This window comes from Salvia miltiorrhiza, chromosome 4 (genome assembly GCF_028751815.1).
Source record: "Salvia miltiorrhiza cultivar Shanhuang (shh) chromosome 4, IMPLAD_Smil_shh, whole genome shotgun sequence".
NCBI lineage: Eukaryota > Viridiplantae > Streptophyta > Magnoliopsida > Lamiales > Lamiaceae > Salvia > Salvia miltiorrhiza.
In genome coordinates, this window is record NC_080390.1 from 53,836,956 (window position 1) to 53,858,013 (window position 21,058).

General features: G+C 35.6%; 3 protein-coding genes across 11 annotated transcripts; 1 reads left to right on the forward strand and 2 right to left on the reverse strand.

Moving 5' to 3' along the window:
• Nucleotides 1-2,676: 2,676 nt before the first annotated feature.
• Nucleotides 2,677-13,962, reverse strand: LOC131020626 (tubulin-folding cofactor D). Of its 4 annotated transcripts, XR_009100732.1 has the most exons (20): nucleotides 13,840-13,962; nucleotides 12,951-13,217; nucleotides 11,539-12,086; nucleotides 11,218-11,320; nucleotides 10,842-11,018; nucleotides 9,961-10,152; nucleotides 9,649-9,765; nucleotides 9,104-9,208; nucleotides 8,345-8,515; nucleotides 8,043-8,258; nucleotides 7,060-7,258; nucleotides 6,450-6,655; nucleotides 6,146-6,370; nucleotides 5,465-6,016; nucleotides 5,118-5,381; nucleotides 4,098-4,142; nucleotides 3,508-3,693; nucleotides 3,119-3,435; nucleotides 2,942-3,027; nucleotides 2,677-2,752 (listed from the first exon to the last, which is right to left on the reverse strand). XR_009100732.1 is itself a non-coding variant. In XM_057949558.1 (19 exons), exons 2-18 carry the CDS (start codon nucleotides 13,137-13,139, stop codon nucleotides 3,145-3,147), a joined length of 3,786 nt encoding a protein of 1,261 aa, XP_057805541.1. In that variant the 5' UTR covers nucleotides 13,140-13,217; nucleotides 13,840-13,962; the 3' UTR covers nucleotides 2,677-3,027; nucleotides 3,119-3,144. The 4 variants fall into 4 exon arrangements, 2 of the variants coding, with proteins under 2 accessions (XP_057805541.1, XP_057805540.1); XR_009100731.1 differs by having other exon boundaries at nucleotides 2,942-3,435; XM_057949558.1 differs by having other exon boundaries at nucleotides 2,677-3,027.
• Nucleotides 13,372-16,690, forward strand: LOC131020632 (uncharacterized). 6 transcript variants are annotated; one of them, XM_057949569.1, is made up of 9 exons: nucleotides 13,372-13,756; nucleotides 14,074-14,163; nucleotides 14,313-14,423; nucleotides 14,925-15,072; nucleotides 15,220-15,309; nucleotides 15,886-15,940; nucleotides 16,027-16,149; nucleotides 16,229-16,285; nucleotides 16,374-16,690. In XM_057949569.1, the coding sequence occupies exons 2-9, from the start codon at nucleotides 14,099-14,101 to the stop codon at nucleotides 16,496-16,498; spliced, it is 774 nt and encodes a 257-aa protein (XP_057805552.1). In that variant the 5' UTR covers nucleotides 13,372-13,756; nucleotides 14,074-14,098; the 3' UTR covers nucleotides 16,499-16,690. The 6 variants fall into 6 exon arrangements, with proteins under 6 accessions (XP_057805552.1, XP_057805553.1, XP_057805554.1 ...); XM_057949570.1 differs by having other exon boundaries at nucleotides 13,383-13,756; nucleotides 14,080-14,163; XM_057949571.1 differs by having other exon boundaries at nucleotides 13,522-13,756; nucleotides 14,316-14,423.
• A 1,015-nt stretch (nucleotides 16,691-17,705) lies between these two features.
• Nucleotides 17,706-20,046, reverse strand: LOC131020629 (UDP-glucuronate 4-epimerase 3-like). The gene has a single exon (XM_057949562.1). It carries the CDS (start codon nucleotides 19,378-19,380, stop codon nucleotides 18,085-18,087), a length of 1,296 nt encoding a protein of 431 aa, XP_057805545.1. The 5' UTR covers nucleotides 19,381-20,046; the 3' UTR covers nucleotides 17,706-18,084.
• Nucleotides 20,047-21,058: the final 1,012 nt, after the last annotated feature.

The following is a 21,058-nucleotide window of genomic DNA, read 5'->3' on the forward strand; positions in this document are numbered from 1 at the left end:
CTTATTCACATTTTCACCACTCTCAATACTAATTATAGCACATTTTTTCCACTATCAATACACTTTACTACTTTTCTTTAAAACCCGTGTCGTCCCCAAAGAGGAACTTATTTAAGGGACGAAGGGAGTATATTATAAAAGAAAATCTTGACAATTAATTATAATCGTACAGTTTAATTCAACGACGATAACTTAAACAACAATGAGGAATCTTCACTCGGAGATAATAGAACCCAAATAAGTGCTTAGTTGTCATTTATTTGAGCATGGCCAAAAATAAATTAACACGTATGCATATCTAGAAACTCAAATATATTCAAACCTAGAGCTACCCTACCCAAATTATTGTAATAAATATGATGTTTCATCGCTTTCATAAACAAGCAACACTTTGTTAATACATTATTTACATACACACTCATATTCATATTAGCATGTTCTATCGTTTTTAATAAGAAAATATTCACCCCGTTCACTAAAAGTGGAGCAATTTTGGTGTACGTATGTTTTAATGCAATATTTGATAATTTTTATGTAGTGAATAAAATGTAATATTATTGTATAAAATGAGATATTAAACTTAAATTAAGTATAGGCCAAAGATGATTTTTTTTTGTAAATGAAGAGTATTTATAAAAATAAAAAATAAAATTGTCGACTTACAAAATCAAATAAGTTGTGTTTTCGTCTTAGACTTTAAGATTTTTTCTTCAACTTCATAGTGTATAATGCAAATTTTGGCTGATGTGTCTCATTATTTCATCATCTGATTTTGTAAGGTGGAATATAAATATTTTTTTATAAAAAAATGTTAATGGTTTTTAAAGTAAAAATATAAATTAGGGACATTTTTACTAGGGTTAATTACCTGTAAATTCACAAAGTTTTATTTTTTTCAAATATTTTTCATGAATTTTTAATTTTGCATAATAATCCACCGTACCACATGTAAATGCTTCTTAATGTTCATGTAGCGACAAAATCCAGCCAAATTACATGACAATCACTTATGATTGGACCTTCATTTCTTCGGCAAAAGATAATCTAATGAACTACAATCTAATTGATTGTTAGGGATTATTTTTAGCTGATACTACTTGTTATTTTGCAAGGGCTTGAAAAAAAAAAGAAATTTAGCCGAATTTTATTATAGCAAAGTCATTAAGAAGAAATTTACAGGTGGTATATTACTATGCAAAAATAAAAATTCGTGAGAAACATTTTTAAAAATGAAACTTCATGAGTTTATAGGCAATTAATCTTATTTACTAATTTTATACTAATATAAAAATATATTCAACTTTAAAAAATAAAATTACTTATACTTTTTACTAATTTAGCTAAACAAGTTACTATTATCGTGCATAGTAAGAAAACAAAACTAGTACATATATAAATAATCATTCTAACAAAACTAGTACACATATAAATAATCATACCGAGGCGTGGAAATTTCGATTTCGAGTATCAAATATACCCGATCCTACAATTATACACGGATATTACTTATTTGAATTTACCGATTCTATTTCAAATTATATATTTTCTTCGTTCCACCATCAGTGAGGCACTTCTTTTGAGCACAAAATTTAAGAAATTACTGTTTAATAGTATATTAAATGTATTTTATTATATGTGTAATTAAAGTTAAAAAAAATTCACATTAATTTTTAAAATAAGGAATGAGTATTAATTAGGATGATAAAAAATAAAGGTGTAACTAGTTTTATTAATAGAGTTTTAAATTCTCTAATTTTTACTATAAGAAAAGGGAAACGACTCACTTTCGTCAAAACTACATTTCATTATCGACGGGATAGACAGAATATATTTTAACACAAAAACTTGGGTGCAACCGAGTTGATCCACATCTAAAATAGTGTTATTTATACAGTTAGGATCATGATATGGATTCAAGTTAGGGTATGGATCATGATTTAAGTGAGGGTGCAACCGGTTGCACTCAAGACCACACTAGCCATAACTGACCTTTTTTTTTGATTGGAGGATATTGTAAAAAATGATCTATTGAATAAATATAATATTTTTTTTCCTTAAGAAAAAGAAAAAGAAAATATATTTAGCTTCTCGCCAAGAATATATATTTCATTCGAAAATACACAAATAGTAAGTTTTAGACAAGTCAACTTTATGATCATTTCGGTTAATCATAGTTTATGTTTCTAATGTTTAACATTTCTTTTTTAAAAATATCCTCAAGTTACATTTTCACTTCAAAACTCTTTAATTTTAGAAAAAATATTATTCATGTAACGCATTACGTAATTTTATGACGGAATGATGACTCACCTACCTTATTCTTAAATGGATTCTTAGGATTTAAGGTTTTTTTCTGCAACTTTATAGTGAATAATGCAAACTTTGGCTGAGGTAACTCATTATTTCATCGTAGGATTCTGCAATGCGAGACATAGATCAAATTTTTGTAAAGTTGAAGGTTTTTGAAGTAAAAATGTAAGTTGAGGATATTTTTTGAAAAATGCTAATTTTTTTTTTTTTTTTTTTTAAATTTGTTACAACCAAACAAAGGAAAAAACTCACTCACACTCTAGCTCCTAGGGTGACTCGAACCCCCGACCTATTGGTTGGAGGGGAAGCGTCTTACCAACAGACTGCGCTTCATCGTCTGAAAAATGCTGAAATTGAGGACACAAATTATGACTAAGCCTTGAGAGTTTCAACTGATGGAAAGAATAATAAGCTCTCATATAATGAGAGATACATCCAAGCCCTGTCATTTATAATACATTAATCAAAAATAATAGCTGGAAATATTCATTTTCAGTATAGAAAAAAAAAAGAAAAAAAAAGGCAAACTTCAAAATTTGTAAATACAAACTTCTCAAGAAGAGATAACAACTTTAGCTCATATCACAAGGATTCATTAATACAGCAAAAGACAGATGATATAAGGGGTTACCTGAATTGCCCTTGAACAAAGTTGCATGTTTTGCAGTTTGCTGCTTCAGACAACCAGTTGATCTTCAAGAAACAGAGGCCAAACATCTGAAACAACCTTCTCACTTTAGTTACATCACACTTCCGCAGGAAAACCATCGCTTTTTATACGAGACTGATGCGGAGAGCGCAGATGTACCTATTTACGGTGCTTCAATATTGCTCCTAGAATCCAGCTGATCCCACTAATGAAGAGTAGGACGCGTTCTCATCAGCAGAAGCCTGACTCTGATCGACAGCCTTTCTTGATCCTCTCTGAGTAGCAGTTGCTGTTGCTGCAGTTTCAACATTGGCTATCTCGTACAGCAGCAGCCTTCTCTTCTTTGCTTCTTCTGCATCACCTTCCCAGCATGTTTCAGTAATGATTTCAGTAACTTCGTCTAGTTTGTCTACTGAAATCAGGCTCTCGTTTTCCAGAAGTACGAGGTATGCTTGTTCAGCAGCAGATTTTCGGATCTGGAAGAAGAAGCAAAATGCCATTAAGATATAATCGTTTATTACTAATTGCGACATTTTAGCACCACAGACCTTGGGATATCGGTGGCCCAGGAAAGTCAGTAGATGAGAGAACGCCCTAGTGTGGATAGGATCAGAGATTGAAGCGATATATCCTAGTATTGCAATTCCTGCATTTAATTTAGAGAAGTCCTTCGTTCCTCTCAACTCCACAGTGAGAGAATCCAGAACGCCGGCACAAAATACTGGAGTCTGATCCTGAGAAATCATAAGTAGCATCATTAAAGAAAGACAAAAAGATATAAAGCACACCACACCAGATTAACTCATTGATATAGGACAGAATGTGGAATCTCGGCTTTTTTTTAATCGTAATTCAAAAATATGGGAATAATAGTACCAACAGGAGTAAGGACAATATGCTGGCTATTTATAATTTATTCCCAAGTTTCACAAGATGTAGGAAGCAAAGATAGTGTCAGAAATACTTGCATTAACCAGCATAATTCAATGTCAATGCATAAATGACGAGTAAGAAAAACAAACCATCACCAAATATCCAAGAAAAGATTAGATAGAAACATGTTAATTGACTACAATATATATATAAATATATTAGAAGCAACATTGAATAGAAAGGCTAAAGAGCATACGATACTGACCTCCATGTTCAATAATAACTTCCGGCTGAAAAGAATCTCAATAGTCTGAGATAAAATGCAGGAAATGGTAAGGCTTTCAGACACAGAAACATGAAGTCCAAAATCAAGATGAAAAATGGTATGCATGGCATTAACAAGACATTTAGTAGGATTTTGTTTGTCTTGTAGAATGGTAAATCATGGAGATGTAGGAGAGGAGAAGAATAATTTATTATGTTCTGTGTATCTAAAATACAAGAGACTCACACATATATATAGGGAAAACTAAGGTTAAAAGATACATAAGGAAACATATATATACTGAACACTAAATATTCTAGAACATGTCTCTTGTTCTCTCTTTGCCTTCCTTCACTGCCTTCCTAGTAATCTGCTAATGCATTACATGTTGTCATGTTCTTTTCAGTTATTGATGCTTATTGCTTCCATTGAGCATAGGCCATAGAGAGCATAAGTGGTGTAGATTTTAGTCCTCGGGATAATCCGGTCTCCTAGTATAAGTTTATATTCAAACTTTTTTCTTACAAGTGGTACACCAAATCTGACCAGTAACATGAATGATATGTTAAGCCAAAGATATATAAAAGACTATTTTTTCAGTACTTTAACCATCATTATGTTTGATTGTGTTCAAATATATGGAAAAAAGATGATGATGATGATAGGCATGTTACACTTGTCACAAGGTTCGTCTTAATGAAGTATGACAACAGTGCAATGTAAAAGATCATAATTCACATTAACTATGGTACAGGTCTGTAATGGATAATAAGGAATTAGAAGATTGAACTGTTTTACGAATCTCCTAGAAACCAGAATTAGTTCAAACTCTATTCACATATTGTCGGTGGATAAGCTTTTGAATCATGTCCTGTAGAAACTTTATGTGGAGACTTGAAACAGGGGATCTTGGAGCAAGTATTACTTCAAACATCAACACCGAATAATTCTTCAAAGTTAATATGCACCCAAGTTAGACATATCATTCTTGCTGAGAATAAAGCCAAATGGTAAAATTACCTTCAAAGTGGGTATGATGACTCTATCACACCTTCTAAATTTCTGAAGGATCCATAGAATGTCCATCGACAAACTGGGTTCTTTGGAAGCATCATGGCCTTCAGTTATTGTATTCTGAAGATAATCTATCAAAGCACTGAGCGATGCCTTTCTCAAAGAATCTTGTAGTCCACCAATAGAGATTACCAACCCAGACACAACAAATTTGCTATAGCAACTAACTTTAAGAAGTTGAACAAAACGAGGATATGAAAATGTTGGCACCTGCATTTAAATCATAATTATATTCTCAAATGAACTAAATATTCAAAATTATCAGAAAAAAAAAAAAATACTAGTTAGCTTACCCCCCACTTGAGCTCAGCCTCATTGGGAACTATATGTTCAAGAATTTCCCTGTGTGGTATGTGTGGTACATAAGTGGTTTTATTATAGAGGAGTCTTTGGAGAATCCTTGCAGCTGACTCCCTTAATTTATCCATCTTCTCTACAGCTTGTTTGACAACGCCTCCAACTAAATTATTGGCCAAAGTAGCATCAAAATATGAGCTGAAGTGGTCATCTCTCGAGCCATAACTTTTTTCAAGTTGTAAAGAAGATGCTTTCTCTTGATTTAAAGAATCTCTCTTGCACAGAATATATGTACATCTCTCGAGGCCATCCATTGCCGCCTCACGAACCCAAGAACCAATATCACCCCTGTTGTCAGTGGAATAATCATCAAGAGCTTTAAAAAGACTGTCCATCACTTGATTCCTGATGAAGGGAAACAAGGCGAGCCCATCTTCTCCAGAAAAGAAATCAGATGATTCTCCAGCCTCAGCTAAAGTTTCACAAACAGATACAAGTCCTTTGACAGCATTGACCCGTGCCTCAGCATCCCTATCTTCTGGATTGTCCTGCATATACAAGAAATTTCAATCAAATAAGTAACAGTGCATCCTTATTTTTCTTAATTCAACAATAGCTGAGGATGTAGTTTCAGAAGACTTAGAACCCTCCATTAACAAAGGAAACCATATCTATACCTCAATTTCACATGAACCACAGAGCTTTGTTATTACAGATTTCCACCCTCTAGACAGAAATTCAAGAGGCAAAACACCTAGTGCCAGAGCTGATCCCCGTCTTGCAGCCACATTAGGGTCAGTCAGCTGTTCAAGATATCTTGACATGATATCATTGACTCCCTTGTTCTCCATCGATACAAGGTAAGTGGGAATGTAGTGTTTGAGGGCTTCAACAGCAGCATTCTAGAGCATGAATAAAAAATAATTTAAGAGGCAGGCATATGAAATTGGGCTGTAAGTATAATTGGGTGAAGAGAAAAACCTGTATGTTAGAATTAGGATGCTTCAAATTCTCATTTAGGGTATCAAGCAAACTTCGTTTGATCTTTTCAGTGAGAGATATTTGAGCTATGGAGATGCACTCAATGAAACGAGAAACAGCAGAACGCATGATTTCTCCTCCTTTACCACGATAAAGTCGCGCTTTCTCAATCCCAGGAACAATACCAGCTACAACTTTCTGCTTATCTGCAAGAATAAACCCAAACAGTAAATTAGTCATATAACAGTCAAAGAACATGGAGAAAAAAGATATTTGTGGTTCTTTTTATATGAAGAACACATCTGATAGGTTTAAAACCACACGAGTAGTTATAAAATTAGTCTTAAACAATTACACAATTATATTAATGTAAAACAGAGTCAATTTTGTTTTGCATCGTTGACAATCATGAATAAAACACCAACTCATATTTTTCCTGTGCTAGTACATAAATATTTTTCTCTGGAAATGTATATATTAAAGACAAATAATATCTGCAGAAGCTGAAACAAACATACAGAATATACTGCATGTGGGTACAAAAAAGCTGGACCAGGAGACAATGTATTTCCAAATTATTTAAAAAGACAAGCAGGGCACTAACACGTACCTGTGGGAAGAGCATAACTGTGCTTATGTAGAGCCAAAACTACCTCCCCAGTGGCCAAGGTTGCACCATGCCGCATGCACAAGTCAGATGATAAAGTGCAAGGAACTAATTTCTCCAAAATTACAATGGCTAAATATTCAGGCTCAAATTTTACAAGCAATGAAAGGGCAGTGGAAGCAAGTTCTCTCAATCCCTTTTCCTGCGCATCCAACATAATTAGAACGAGCATTAGATAAATATCATAAATTAATAGGCGGCAACAGCAGCAATGAGAAGAGAATAACATCTATATTATCTTTTGAAACAAAGTAAATCATAGTAAAAGCAGTTGCTAGCAAAATTTATAGATTACATTTTATTGCAACAGCAAATCAGTCATAACAGTTTCTTAAACATCAATGAAGTTCATAGTCAGCAATCTATCGTCTTAAACGAGAAAGATGATTAAGTCACAGTTATTCCTACTTGTCCATCTCTATTTCGTTAAGGGGGTATGGGATCTCCTGTTATAATTTTGTGTAATATATCATATTTTACTACCATCAATGCATGCTATGTGTATTGGTCATTATACTGATTTATTTGATGACATCGTATATATACATGTGGCACTGGTGAAGCGAAACATGAGATGTACCATCAAAATGTAACCGAGGAATCATACTGAGTAAAGAGGTACCAAAAGACTTTTAGGAAATAATAAGGGTATATTCAGGTAAGAAATTCTATTATAAGAGACAAAATAACGAAATTGAAGATAATAAGGAAACCAGATTGCACATACTCAATGACAGATATTATTATGCAACAGTTCATCAACCAATGGTTGAAGGTAGCAATCATAATGAGCAATGCAAACAGAAACACTAAAATATGAGTTTGCACGAGATGAGAGCAAAACAATCAGCTGTATTTACCATATCTATGAGAAGACACAACACATAAGAAAATTTTAAACTATAAGGAAACCAGCTTGGACATACCCAGTGACAAATCTTATTATGCAACAGTTCATCCACAAACGGATAAAGGTAGCCATCATATTGAGCAATGCAAACAGCAACAGAAAGATACGAGTTTGCTCGAGATGACAGTGCAAAATAATCGGCAGTATTTACTATATCAATGCCATGCGAGAAATTCCCTTGTCTCCCAACATTTTCCTGGAAAGCAGCAGCTGCTGCTCTTCTGCAATTAACCTAACCATTAAGCTCATAGATTCGTCATCACATCGGTAATAGAAAATAAGATCGCATAATGCACATTGTTGCAAAAGGTTATGCACCTCGCGGTCATAGCACGCCACTGTTAGAAGATGTGGAGCAATCTGTTCCAGCACATTCTTCATGTCTCTGTGGTTATATGCGCGACCAAACGCCCAACAAACATAAGCCGCAGCATCACGTACATGAGATCCAACACTATGAGGTCCTCTTCGAATATCGTAATGTAAAGCCTATCAAGGAAACATGATATATCAAATCTGCTCAGCAGCAAATGAACAATAATGATTTCTTTTGCCTCAGAGAAGTTCATTGTCAAAGTTATGAGTAACATACAACAGGAAAGAACATAATACTGGGTATCATTTCAAGGTGAAAAAAAAGGGTGGAGAACCCACTCAAAACAATTTGGCTGAAAGCATCTAAAAAAAGATGTGAAGATCAAACCACTTGGAACAACAGATACATCTTAACCTTGTCTTTTCAAAAAGAAAAGAATCAGCAGAACATTGCTTTTGAGTAGAATATGAAACAGTATTAAAGATCTGATCAAGTATTTCCAAAAGAAGCTACAACAGGATACAAGAGTTGGCATTCTGAACACCATAACAAAATAAAGTTGAGCTTAAATGCATAAAGCAAACTATGATAATTAAAGAGACAAACTTATGGTAATTAAAAGGTGCATGCCATTCTCCAAAACCTTAAATAAAGTTGCAAGCTTACCAATCAAATGGTACGATAAGAACTCAAAGTACATCTAAAAATATTTAACTCAAGTAACTTATGTCCTGTACCACAGGGAAGATAAAAAAGCACACCTTTATGATCACTGGAACAACTTTAGGAAAGCTGATTGGTAAGAGTAATCCTCTGCGTGCCAGTTCTCCTAGTGCCAAGCATCCACCATGCCACGAACCATCTCCCTGCAACAAATTGGTCACTACAAATTCAGAATCATAGATAAATCAAAGTATTGCCATCACAGCTTTTATTGCCTGGTAAGCACTAAGCTACAACACTGAAAGGAGTATCATTCTAGCTAGATGTGGTAAGCATCCTGGTGCTGTCTTTGTCTCTCATATGTGCAGGTGAGTTGACAAGGTGAATTGTATTAGCCATCAACAGGAGTTAGGTTTTTCTGATCTTTCCATTCAGAGGCCATGGTAGTGATTTCATGTGAGTTCTTCCAATGGTAGAACAGTCTAAATCAAGATACCATAGCTTATGTTGAAAGATTAACTACAATAATAGAAGAATTTGATATAATTTAACACTGTGAAACTGTACCTCTGTGGAAAATTATAAAAAAACTTCACCAAAGTGTAGAAGAAAGCAAAAAGGTTCAATTATGTTGCCAGCATACCTCACTAGGAGAAAAGAGTTCCAATACAGATGAGAAGACCTCATCTGCAAGAGAGTAAGTTAAACGTGAAGCAACGCGGCCAATACCTTTTGCAGCAGACCATCGCACAACAGTGTCCTGCATGAGTACAAATCGGGTATAGATCAAATGTAGCTAAAAAAACTTACTGGTCCAGCAAAAAATAGTTGTATTTATTGCCTCCAAACATTAAAATCAACACAAACAGGGAAGACCTAGAAATTTGCAGCTTCGGTAGACAAACTAATTGTAAATTGAAGCATCGAAATGAACCGAAAACAAGACTATGCATACCGTATCTCTCAATCCTGACAGCAAAAGTTCTATAATATCTTCTAAAATATCTGGAACATCCAAATCTTCTTCTTCGAGGCAGCTCATCTCTTGTGATGTATTAGAGGAGTTCATGTCAACATGATTATTTAATTGCTCAAAATCCCTTGTCTCCTTTAAGGTTATATTTTCCCCAAGAGTCTTGTTTATACCCTGTAATATATGAACAGAGTACAGAACAATCATACAACAACAGTAAAAGTTTGAACCAGAAGCTACTTCACATTAAACCGAAATTCTCCTCAATCTTTCACATAATCTCTTCATATGAAATAACTCCTCCTTTATCTCTATCAGTTATTTTGCATTACATGCGTACCGCAGATAAAGAAAAATGTGGATATACTGCTTACCACCACATCTGTCAATATCAATATCAACCGGTTCTAAGATTTGGAAAAAATCTCAAAAAAGTCAAGCACCAATTCATCTTCCTCAGATTCCTTACCATTTCATTCCATGTGCATGCAATCTCTGGTTCGTTTTCTTTATAAAGCGAACCCAAAAAAGTTCATCAGCATGTATATTTTTTCATCCTAGAACCTGTACTAGCTATTAATTATTATGGATTCCTGATATCAGCATAGAAAAATAAGGAAAGTCAACTAGAACTTAAAGGAATTTGCATGTTTCTCATCCTGGAAGTTTTCCTAGCCAGAATAAATCTACTTTAGAGGAATATCTGAAACTTATTCTCAGCCCACCCTTCTTTTTGCTTCAATATTGTATTCCCTGTTGATTTCTGAAAGCCTAACTTCCAAACAGTTTGTCAATTATCTAGGAAGCAAATAGACTCATCTGTTCAAGTAAATACATAAGTGATAATAAAAAAAGAAACTAACCACATAATGCCAAGTTGCTGAGCGAGGCGGCAGGCTAGTTAACCCAATCCGCTGGGTCAGCTTTACAATATGCTTACGGAGTAAAGAACTCCGAGCAGCAGTACGAGACTTGATCAAAACGGATGCATCTCTCCATAAAAGTGGGACCACAGTCAACAATACTGATGTGCTACCGCTCTGTGTTTTCATGAAAAACTTAATAATGCTGCATCTAATGATAAAATTCATTGACAAGAAAATGATGCAAGATGCAAAACATGAGAGATAGGAAAAGAAATTGATACATGAAAGTCATAGTGGTGGAGACAGTCATCTTAAATGTTTTTGGCAAACATGTCTTAGCAAGATTATTTGACAATAAACACATTACGCATACCTTAAATATGGCAGCCAAAGCTTCAACTGCACCTAACAATCGAAAGTGGTCTATTACATTGTCCTCCACAGATGAAAGAGTTTCATGCGCCCAATCTATAAAGCTGAAGGATAACAAACAACGTAAGAACAATTGCAAAATGAAATTGCCAGCAGTCAAGGATACGGGTGAGGAACAAAAACTATTGATAGGGTTTTCTAAGGAAAATTGAATTCGAAAGACAGTGGGCACATCCTTTAGTTCATATCATATACAAAAATCTATTAGCACTTATCATAATTACATCTTTTTCTTTCTGGATATGACCATGAAAAGACACACCTGGTGAATGCCTTTGACATATCTGGCCGTGTTAAGAGCCTTGACAGAAGCAATCCAGCTATGCTGCGCATAGGACCTGCATTTGATAGATAGTTCTTACAGATCTCTAAAATCCGCATTACCAATGGAGGAGGCTCATCTCTCCCAATATAGTCACTACTAGCTATACTAGTATCCACAGAGGATAGGTCAAAAGGAATCAACACCAGAATAGAAAGCCAAAGAAGTACGACACATTTTGTTTCCATCACTCCGGTACTTTCTTGCCTTAATGAGGTATCAGAATTTGTGGCATGGCATTTCTCCAAAAGAGATACCGCAAGTTCTAGATCTGAGACCTGATGAGGAAAGAACCTGATAATAGACTTGTAACCACAAACTGTAACCAAGGAATATATTATTATGCATATAGGCTGGATCACTTCAACAATCTCATTGGAGGCTGTCCCTAATTCTGCCGTTCCTGAACGGACAATAGCCATCAGAGGTGAAATTATACTCTCGAGATATGGCTCTAAAAGCTGGCCTTGCTCCTGATATTTGTCCAACTGCAGATGAGCATTATAGAAGTCAATGCAAAGTTTCACAAAGATGCCATGTATTATTAAAAGAAATCTATTCTAGGGAGAAAAGCATTAGCAGACTGATAAACAACCTAGCCAGTAGAATCTGTGGCTTTTAAAATCAGTCACCAAATATCCTACTAGTCCAGAGACTATTTTCTCCTAGAGGCATGTTTGCAAGAAGCAGCAAAACTATGCAAAAGATAACAAAAGAAAATAACGAATATAGAACCATCATCATAAACAATAAATTAACGTTGAGCCAACATTATGGAAATCGTGAAAGAAAACAAGATTCAGCAAAAGAAGAATGGCCTTGCTTTCTAAATATGTCATCATAGAGAAAGGAATGCAACAATCATAGATTGAAAATGGATTAACGCTGTGCCATCAACAATCTTCAAAAAACAGAGATTCAGCAAAAGAAGAAAGGCATTGTTTTCTAGAAATGCCGTAATACAGCAGCGAAAGCAGCAGCTGCGCTCCATATTGTCCGGATAAATGCAACATTTCACTCCCGAGTCCCTATCCAGTAACTACAAGCTACCAACTTTGCGAGAGAGAGATCATCCCGAACACTAAAAAGTTAATCAGCCACAACGATGCAAACATAATGATCCAATAAAGAAATCACGCACAAACTTTCAGCTGATTACAATCTGCAAGTCCAATTATCAACTAACACCTAACCCAGCACCACTAATTCAGCATGATTGGATAATCCAACAGCTATCAATCCAAAGAAACATAACTGCACACAAAGTAAAACCCCCAAAAAAAACAAAATAGAACTCCCGAAATTCCACCAAGGTACAACATGAACTTCAGTCTGAAGTTAGGGCGACGTACAATGGATCGAATTTTGTGGACGGCAGATAGATCGGAGACGCGGCGAGCGGAAACAATGCCGTCGAGTAGGGATTTGACGAGCTTCCATTCTTGAAGAAAGTATCGCTGCAAAACAGTCTCCTTGGACTCGTACTCATCCTCTACTTCTCCTTGCTGCAGAGATGGCGACGCTGAAGCTTCTTCTTCCATTGACGTATCCTCTCAAATCGTAGATTTCGCTTTCAGCTCTTCGTAGCTACTGATGTTACAATTACTTGCATTTCCCGCCTGCAAAATGTTTTGTGTGTTTAGGTTTGGATGCATTTTTTAATTAATTTATCACTTTAATTAATCACGATAATTTTAATTAATTGAAATTTGATAATTAAGTGAAAATCACAATAATGAAAATTTTGTGTATGCAAATTTAGAATGAAGTAAAAATTCAGTATTAAGAAAATAAAACCGCCCTATTGTAAATTTTCGATGTAAATTCGATTGCATTTACTCCCAATTTAAACGTAATATATTGTTCAATTTAATCGTAATAACCCTAAAAAAACAATTTACCGTAATAAAGATTAACGTCTTCCAATTGAAAAGAAAATAAAAACTTTGATATGTATATTTACAATAACCTTCAACCTTTTTGTCGTTGCAAAATTATTCCTTTTATTCTTTAATCTCTTTGTTAAATACTCAAAAACCCTCAGACATCAATTCTGCAAATTCATCTGATTTCTACGGAAATTTTCCCGATTCGCTTTGATATATACACTGAATGCACACTCGGCGACAGAATTTTCTGTAGATCCAGAAGATATAAGGTAAAATATGTTATCATAAGGCTTAATCAATTGATAAAGAGCATTCATAAAATTTATTTTTTTAATACGATAAATAATTTTACCTTTTCATATCCTCCGGTGTATATTTTCTGGATTCTGTTTTGTCGTGGCTGATTTCTTCTTCCAACATCTGAGATAATAGAGATAAATTGAGCACAATTTTTTGCTTATTCGAGCTCTTTTTCATAACTAAACATGCTCGAGTTGGGTTGTATGATTACTAAACGAGCTTTTTTCGAGTCGAGCTCAAGCTACCGCGAGCTTAAGAATACTGATGCTCGTTCTTGGTTGCGAAGTTTCAGATTCCAACACCCAAGATTGATGGAAAGTCATCGTAATCCAGCTGGAAACCCCACTTTTGTTACCTCGGCTCGTTCTAATACAAGGTTGGTTTCTTGTTTTTTTCTTTCCTTTAGTCTTCTTTGTCATGAAATTTTATGCTTTAAAGAGGGAAATATTATCTAAAGGAGCTTCTTTTCATCGTTTCTAATGCTTTTTCTGTGGCTGGTGTTTGGGGTGATAATTTTTGTGGCAGTAGTGGAGGCAGAGGTAAAAGAATCGAGACGAAAGATAACCGCCAAAGATCAAGAGGGAATTGCAGCAGCTCTTCTGGAAATGATAAAATTAATGCACTTGGCAGACTGCTGTATGTGGTTATGCTAGAATTTTATTCCTTTACTTTCTTGGAATGGTTTTTTTCATGTTGGTGAAGGATTCATATAGGTCAGTTGTGGACATGAATGAATAGCTGATGCTAGAGAAGAGTAGCCAATTTAAACACATGAAAGAATTTAGGGAAACTCTTTCATTGAGGATGGTATTCATAGATGATTGGGTATTGTATTCAAATAAGCTCACTGAAAACTTTGAATGGAGTTTGGAAGGGGCTTGATGCCACTTTTATTCTTGAAACTTTTTCTAGAAAAGTAAGTTTTGTGATGGAAGTTGAGAAGTGAAAAAACTTGGAAAGAATGGGTTACATGTTATGATTTTCAAAGTTGGACTAGTTTGATTGCTTTTTTATTTTCTTAATTTGATCAGCTCCTATTCCTAATAGTTTTAGTAGGTTGAATTGATTTCGTTGCAATATTGATCAAATTCTTATTCTTCATGACTCATATTAGCTACTTTGTTGTGAGAACTTCAGAACGCGCATATTGAGACACAAGGCTGCTGAGTTGAATCTGGATATGAGGAATGATGGCTATGTCAAGGTCCAAGATCTGCTCAAGTTAAATCTGAAAACTATGGCGAATATTCCGCTGCAATCGCACACAGTTGAAGATATTAGAGAGGTTAATCTGCAAGTTTAATGTATTTTCATGTTTATTTGCTATGAGCGTATGTAGTTTTGTCTTCTTTTGCTGCATGCTTTAACCAAGTCTTTTGTTTCTCTTTCGATCAAGTTTGTGTGTAAAATACTTATAATAATATGTCCACAGGCTGTCAGACAAGATAACAAGCAGCGGTTTAGCCTGTTGGAAGAAAATGGAGAGCTTTTGCTACGTGCAAACCAAGGTCACAGTATAGCGGTAATATACATGAAAGATTGCAAAAGAGGCTGTATTTGGTTGTAGTATAAAAAAAGAACTAGTAACTGACAGAAAGTTCCATCATCTTTTGTTCTAAACTGTTCTATGCATTTCATGATTTCCCTGTTAGTTTCTTTCCACAGAAGGAGTGAACTTTCTTCTGATTTTATCATAAGGTGCAAAAACAAGTTAGAAACTCTTTAGTCATTCAAATGATAGAAAGCTTGAACAGCAATGTGAGGATGTCAAGTTACAAAAGCAGAAACTACGGAAAGCATAAATATAATTCATTAGAATTTATCAAAAAATAGCACTTCCTGATAACTCGTAACCTAGAGAGGAGCTCAAGTACCTCATTAGTTACGTGCACTGGCAATAGGTGATGTGAGGTATAATTACTTATGTATGGTACTGAAATTCAATTGATTCATTTTGATTGGTCTACTTTAACCTTTTGTCTGACTTTGTATTGTAGAATTTGTGCTCAGTTTAGGCATCTTCAGTTCTTCTCATATTCGTTGTTCTTGAAAATTGTTTTGCGATGCTAATTCTCCTTCATTGTCTTGCTTTTGACAGATAGTGGAAACAGAGAGCCTGCTGAAACCTATACTTTCACCAGAAGAAGTTGCAGGTTAGATTCTACAACGATTGCCCCCCTTTTCATTGTCGGATACAGTAAACTGTTTTACATCTTTTCTCCATGCTCGGTTTTACAAGTTTGCGTGCATGGGACCTACAAGCGTAGCTTGGAACCAATCCTAAGGGAGGGTCTCAAGCGCATGCAGAGGTTGCACGTGCATTTCTCCAGTGGCTTGCCGAGGGATGCACAAGTTGTTAGTGGTGAGATAATTCAACATGATGCATTAGAAATCAGCATACTCGTGAATCATGTCTTGATATGTATGACATGATTTTTCAGGCATGAGGCGAGACGTAGACATGTTAATCTTTCTTGATGTGAGAAAGGCTCTTGAAGGTACTCCAATAAATATACTACTTCACATCAGACATGATATGGTTTTATTATATATGTAGCATCTGCTGACATTCTCCCCTGCACTCAGAGGGAATGAAACTTTACGTATCCGACAACGGGGTGATTTTAACCGAGGGCTTTGATGGAGTCGTGCCCGTAAAGTACTTCCAGAAGATAGAATCATGGCCTCAGAGACGGCCCGTACCTTTTTAGATAGCAACGGGTCTCCCGATTGAAATTTTGTCGTTCAAAGTAAATCGGAGATGTTTGTGTACAATGATCTCAGTTTCTTTTTACGAAAAACATCACAGAGGTGCGTTGATTTGCCGTTTTGTGTTTGTTTTGCTTCTTTGGAAGAACTATTGATTTTGAAATCCAAGAATCCTTACTGAATGTGAACTCAAATAGTATCGTAATTTTCCATTACCGATATAGTTACACATTCTTATACAAAATGGCCTAATACTTGTCGAAAAATATTTCTTCTTCCAATAGACTGCAATCAAATATAAACAAACAGCTGAAAAAAGTAGAAACAATCAAAGAAGAAGGTGACAGAAAACCGAAACAAGTAGGAATCATCAAACAAAATGGTAATGGATGGCTACATTATAATGTATCACTATCAAGAAAACTGGGACAAAAACAATCGAATACCTAAACCGGGCAGCGATTGCATCGTGTTAGCAGAAATATTTTGTCGAGTTCAAAGATTTTTCCACACTTCTGTAAATAAGGGAGTAAACATTCAGAAACAAGGATGAAATATGTCTCATGGAAGAAACCGAACTAGCTATGCAGAATCGGGAAGCACTAGACGAAGATAGCACGATACAGAGACAGATACAGTTCAATTGGTTGATCCTTTTATCCTTTCTACAGATAAGAAAGCCAAAAAAAGCATACCAACATATCACAAGTAGCATGAAGATGACAACCAACCTAATCTGCATACATAATTGAAATAGATCTTTTTCTTCAATTATTCCACAATTAAGCTGTGTTTTCCCTTTCTCAACCTACAACTGTGAGCTTTTCAACTAACTCTAAAGAGCATGATAATTGAAGTAAGCTGTGACTAACAACTGTGGCAGTAATAGTATCAAAATTCTACTCATATCTTTCTCATAATATGATGACTTTCATATAAATCCACAATTCGTAAAATGCATACGAAATCAAATAAACAATAAACAAATATATCCAAATCTAGATAGGTTCATGAACGACTTCCCTACCAAATCACAACCACACCAACCTGATGTAACTTGTCAGGAAAAGTGAAGATCGATTATCAGACCTGGCCACGCTGTTCTCCAAATTATAGCTGCAAGAGTATACAAAACTATGCAACTGAAGAATGTGGCCTTGACAGCAAGAATAACTATGCAACTGAAGAAGTCCGAGTTTATATAAGAAATTTATGTGGAAGGATTAGCAGTCATACTATTCTCTGCTATTTATTTGAATTGGATCCAAATGATACATGTCCATCAATGAGTAAATTGCTCTCAATAAGGAATTCTACAGTGGTAAAGTTACAACAATCACAATCCTATTCGAGACCAGATTTGATTTGTGCTTCAATGCAGGTCAGAACACCAAGGAACAAAGCCCAATAACCAAAAGAGCTTCTTCATCGTCGGATCATGGATATTATCTTTATATGACATTATCAAGATATGTGATAACAAGATAATCGGAGGGGGTGAACAAAATAGTTCAGAAAACAATCATATGAATCGAAATGAACAAGAATAGAACGATCCTACCGCACAATTCATGAAAAAAAAACTGTATCACTGTGCGCTCTTCTTGCCATCAACATAGTAACTGAGATACCATTGAACAAATTTCTTCAACCCAGTATGCAAATCCGTTGTAGGCTTATAGCCAAGCTCCGCCTCAGCCAAGCTTATGTTAGCATGTGTAAACGGAACATCCCCATTCCTCGGCAACTTCATGACCAACCTCTTTGCCTTCACCTTAAGCAACTTCTCCAAAATGCTCACAAGATCCCCCACAGGCACAGGAGACGTGTTCCCCAAATTATAAACACGCAATTGAGCTGGCCCCTTCTTCTTGCCACCACTGCCAGTACTCTTCTCGGCAGTATCCAGCGCAGCTAAACAGCCCTTCACTATATCCTCGATGAAGGTGAAATCCCTCGCCACAGTGCCATGATTAGGCGCCTCAAAGATCGGAATAGACTTCCCTTTCAAGATATCCCTAGTAAAGAAGAAGTAAGCCATGTCAGGCCTGCCCCAAGGTCCATAAACCGTGAAAAACCTCAACCCCGTCAGCGAAAGCCCATATATGTGATTATACGTGTGTGCAATCTCCTCGCCGGCCTTCTTAGTAGCTGCGTACAAACTAGCAGGCTGATCAGTCCTATCCCTCTCGGAAAAGGGCACCTTCGTGTTCAGTCCATACACTGAACTACTCGATGCCCAAACTATAGCAGGCTGAGGATTCGCATTCTTGCAAAACTCGAGCACACTAACAAGGCCAGCAATGTTGCTGTGCACGTACGAGCTAGGGTTCTCCATGGCGAAACGCACACCAGCCTGCGCTGCCAGATGCATAACATGAGTGAAAGGCACGATATCAAACAGCTTAGCCAGCAATGCACCATCATTGATATCACCCTCCACAATGTACACCCCACTACGCTCTAGCAGAGCCTGCCTCGCCCTCTTAAGCGAGGGATCATAGTAACTGTTGAAATTATCGAGCCCCAAAACGCCATCACCTCGCCTCTTAAGCGAGGCGGAGACGTGAGTGCCTACAAAACCAGCAGCCCCTGTGACCAACACAGACATTCCATGTCTTGACCTAGGTTTAGCAGATTGTCTAACCCTTTTTTCGAAATTAGGGCCTGAATATGAGCTAGTTCTAAGGGACCTTCTAGAAAGATCTGAGGGGGCGGGGTTTGACGAAGACGGTGATCTATAAAAGAATACGAATATCATTCCAAGAAATACAAAAGACCAAAAAGTGAGCTTAGCTATTGAAGATTGCAGCCGCAGCCGATTGTACGGAGATTTCTCCATCTTGAATTTCCCAGGGGTTGATGGGCTGTCAATGTGCTTCATCTGTGACACAATCCACTGAAAAATTCTTGAAAGATTTGAGAAATCCCCCCACTTCCGAATTCACCCCTTTTTTCCCGCTCCAATCTGCAGATATTTCTCGGATTCCCCAAAAATCAGGAACCGGGGGCAATCAAATTTCGATCTTTTGCTTCGCTCCCCTCTCTCTGCGTTTTTCTTTTATTGTTTCCGATGAATGTGGCATCAAAGATTTGGGGGAAAAAATAGAATCAAAAGGGTTTCTTCGAAATTCTAGCAATACAGTTTTATTGATGTGGAATCAGGTTTCTTGAAGAGATGGGTTCCTCTCCGAAGATCTTTTCTGGTTTTGCTAAATGCAGAAAAGAAAGATTTGGATTTTTGTAGAGAGAGAAAGAGAATGAGTGAGTGGAAAGAGAAGAATGAAGGGATTTGGAGGAGGGAGAAGGATGGGGTTTGAAGAAGTTTAAAATAAAATGGACTAAAATTGAGGAGTTAGAGTGGACTAATCATTTTTATTAAGAGAGTCCAAATGCAGCTATAATTAATGCGTTTTGTTAGTCTTAATTAATTAAACATGATTAGTAAAGTTAATGCATTTTCGACTATGCTTTCTCCTTCAAATGCGCAAAATAAAAACTTCTCATTTGATTAAATTGCAAACACGAGTGAGAGAGGGTTTTGTTGTTTAAAAAAATGTCTAGTAATTAAGATTTGTTAGATTCCTTTTGATTTGATTAGTTCTTCTTATATGCATGGATACTTGAACATATCTATATGTTTTACTTGGATGCTTAATATTGGGATTATAGGATAACAATTAGCATATTAGGGTTTGTCGAATTTTAGTTTGTTTGTTGGAAATGTGTGGATGGGAGATTTTTGAGGTAAATAAATATTTAAAGGTCTACTTTTTAAGTCAAATTAGGGTGAGAGATTTGTGGGGATTAGGAATTTTGGTGGCCTCTCATTTTCATTAAAACTTCCTTATTAGTCTATATAATAGTCAAATATTCCTGTTAATACTATAAATATTAAGAATAAAATTCTGAAAACTTCGCTAAAATTGGATTCTTCGTTATATTTTGTGTGGAATAACTCTTGATAAATTTTTGATGAAATAACATTGAACTAAACATGTGGTAGAATCTATCCTTGCTGAATTCGTGAGATTTTCAGTGAAATGTTTAAGATTTAAAACAAAAGTAATTTTAAGATAAAGAGAGAGTGGCAACAAATTCCTTATATCCATGTAGCTAAGGGATTTTGCTATTATAGAGAGGATTAGTTGCCTAATCACAAGCATGAATTTCACTAAAGCACCTTCACTAAAACCATCATTATGTACTTATTGCCAGCGTCATTATGTACTTATTGCAATAAGCCATCGTTTTAAGGGTGTGTTTGAAAACCTGGTTGATTGTAGCGAGATTAATTAAATCTAGTTAAATATGCTAGTTAGCGCAAGATTAATTAGTCTTAATCATGTGTTTGACTTTGCTGATTGTTTATTCGGTTTATTTGCTTGTCTGTGTAGTTTTCTGTATTAAAACATTGTATAACAAATTAACATGCCGATTATATCCTTGAAAATATTTTATAATGACTAATATACTCCAATTTTTTTCAGTCTTTATAAATCTAAATTTTACATCTGATTTTGTCATGTTTGCCTTCACAATTTGGCGCGAAGTGTTCTTGG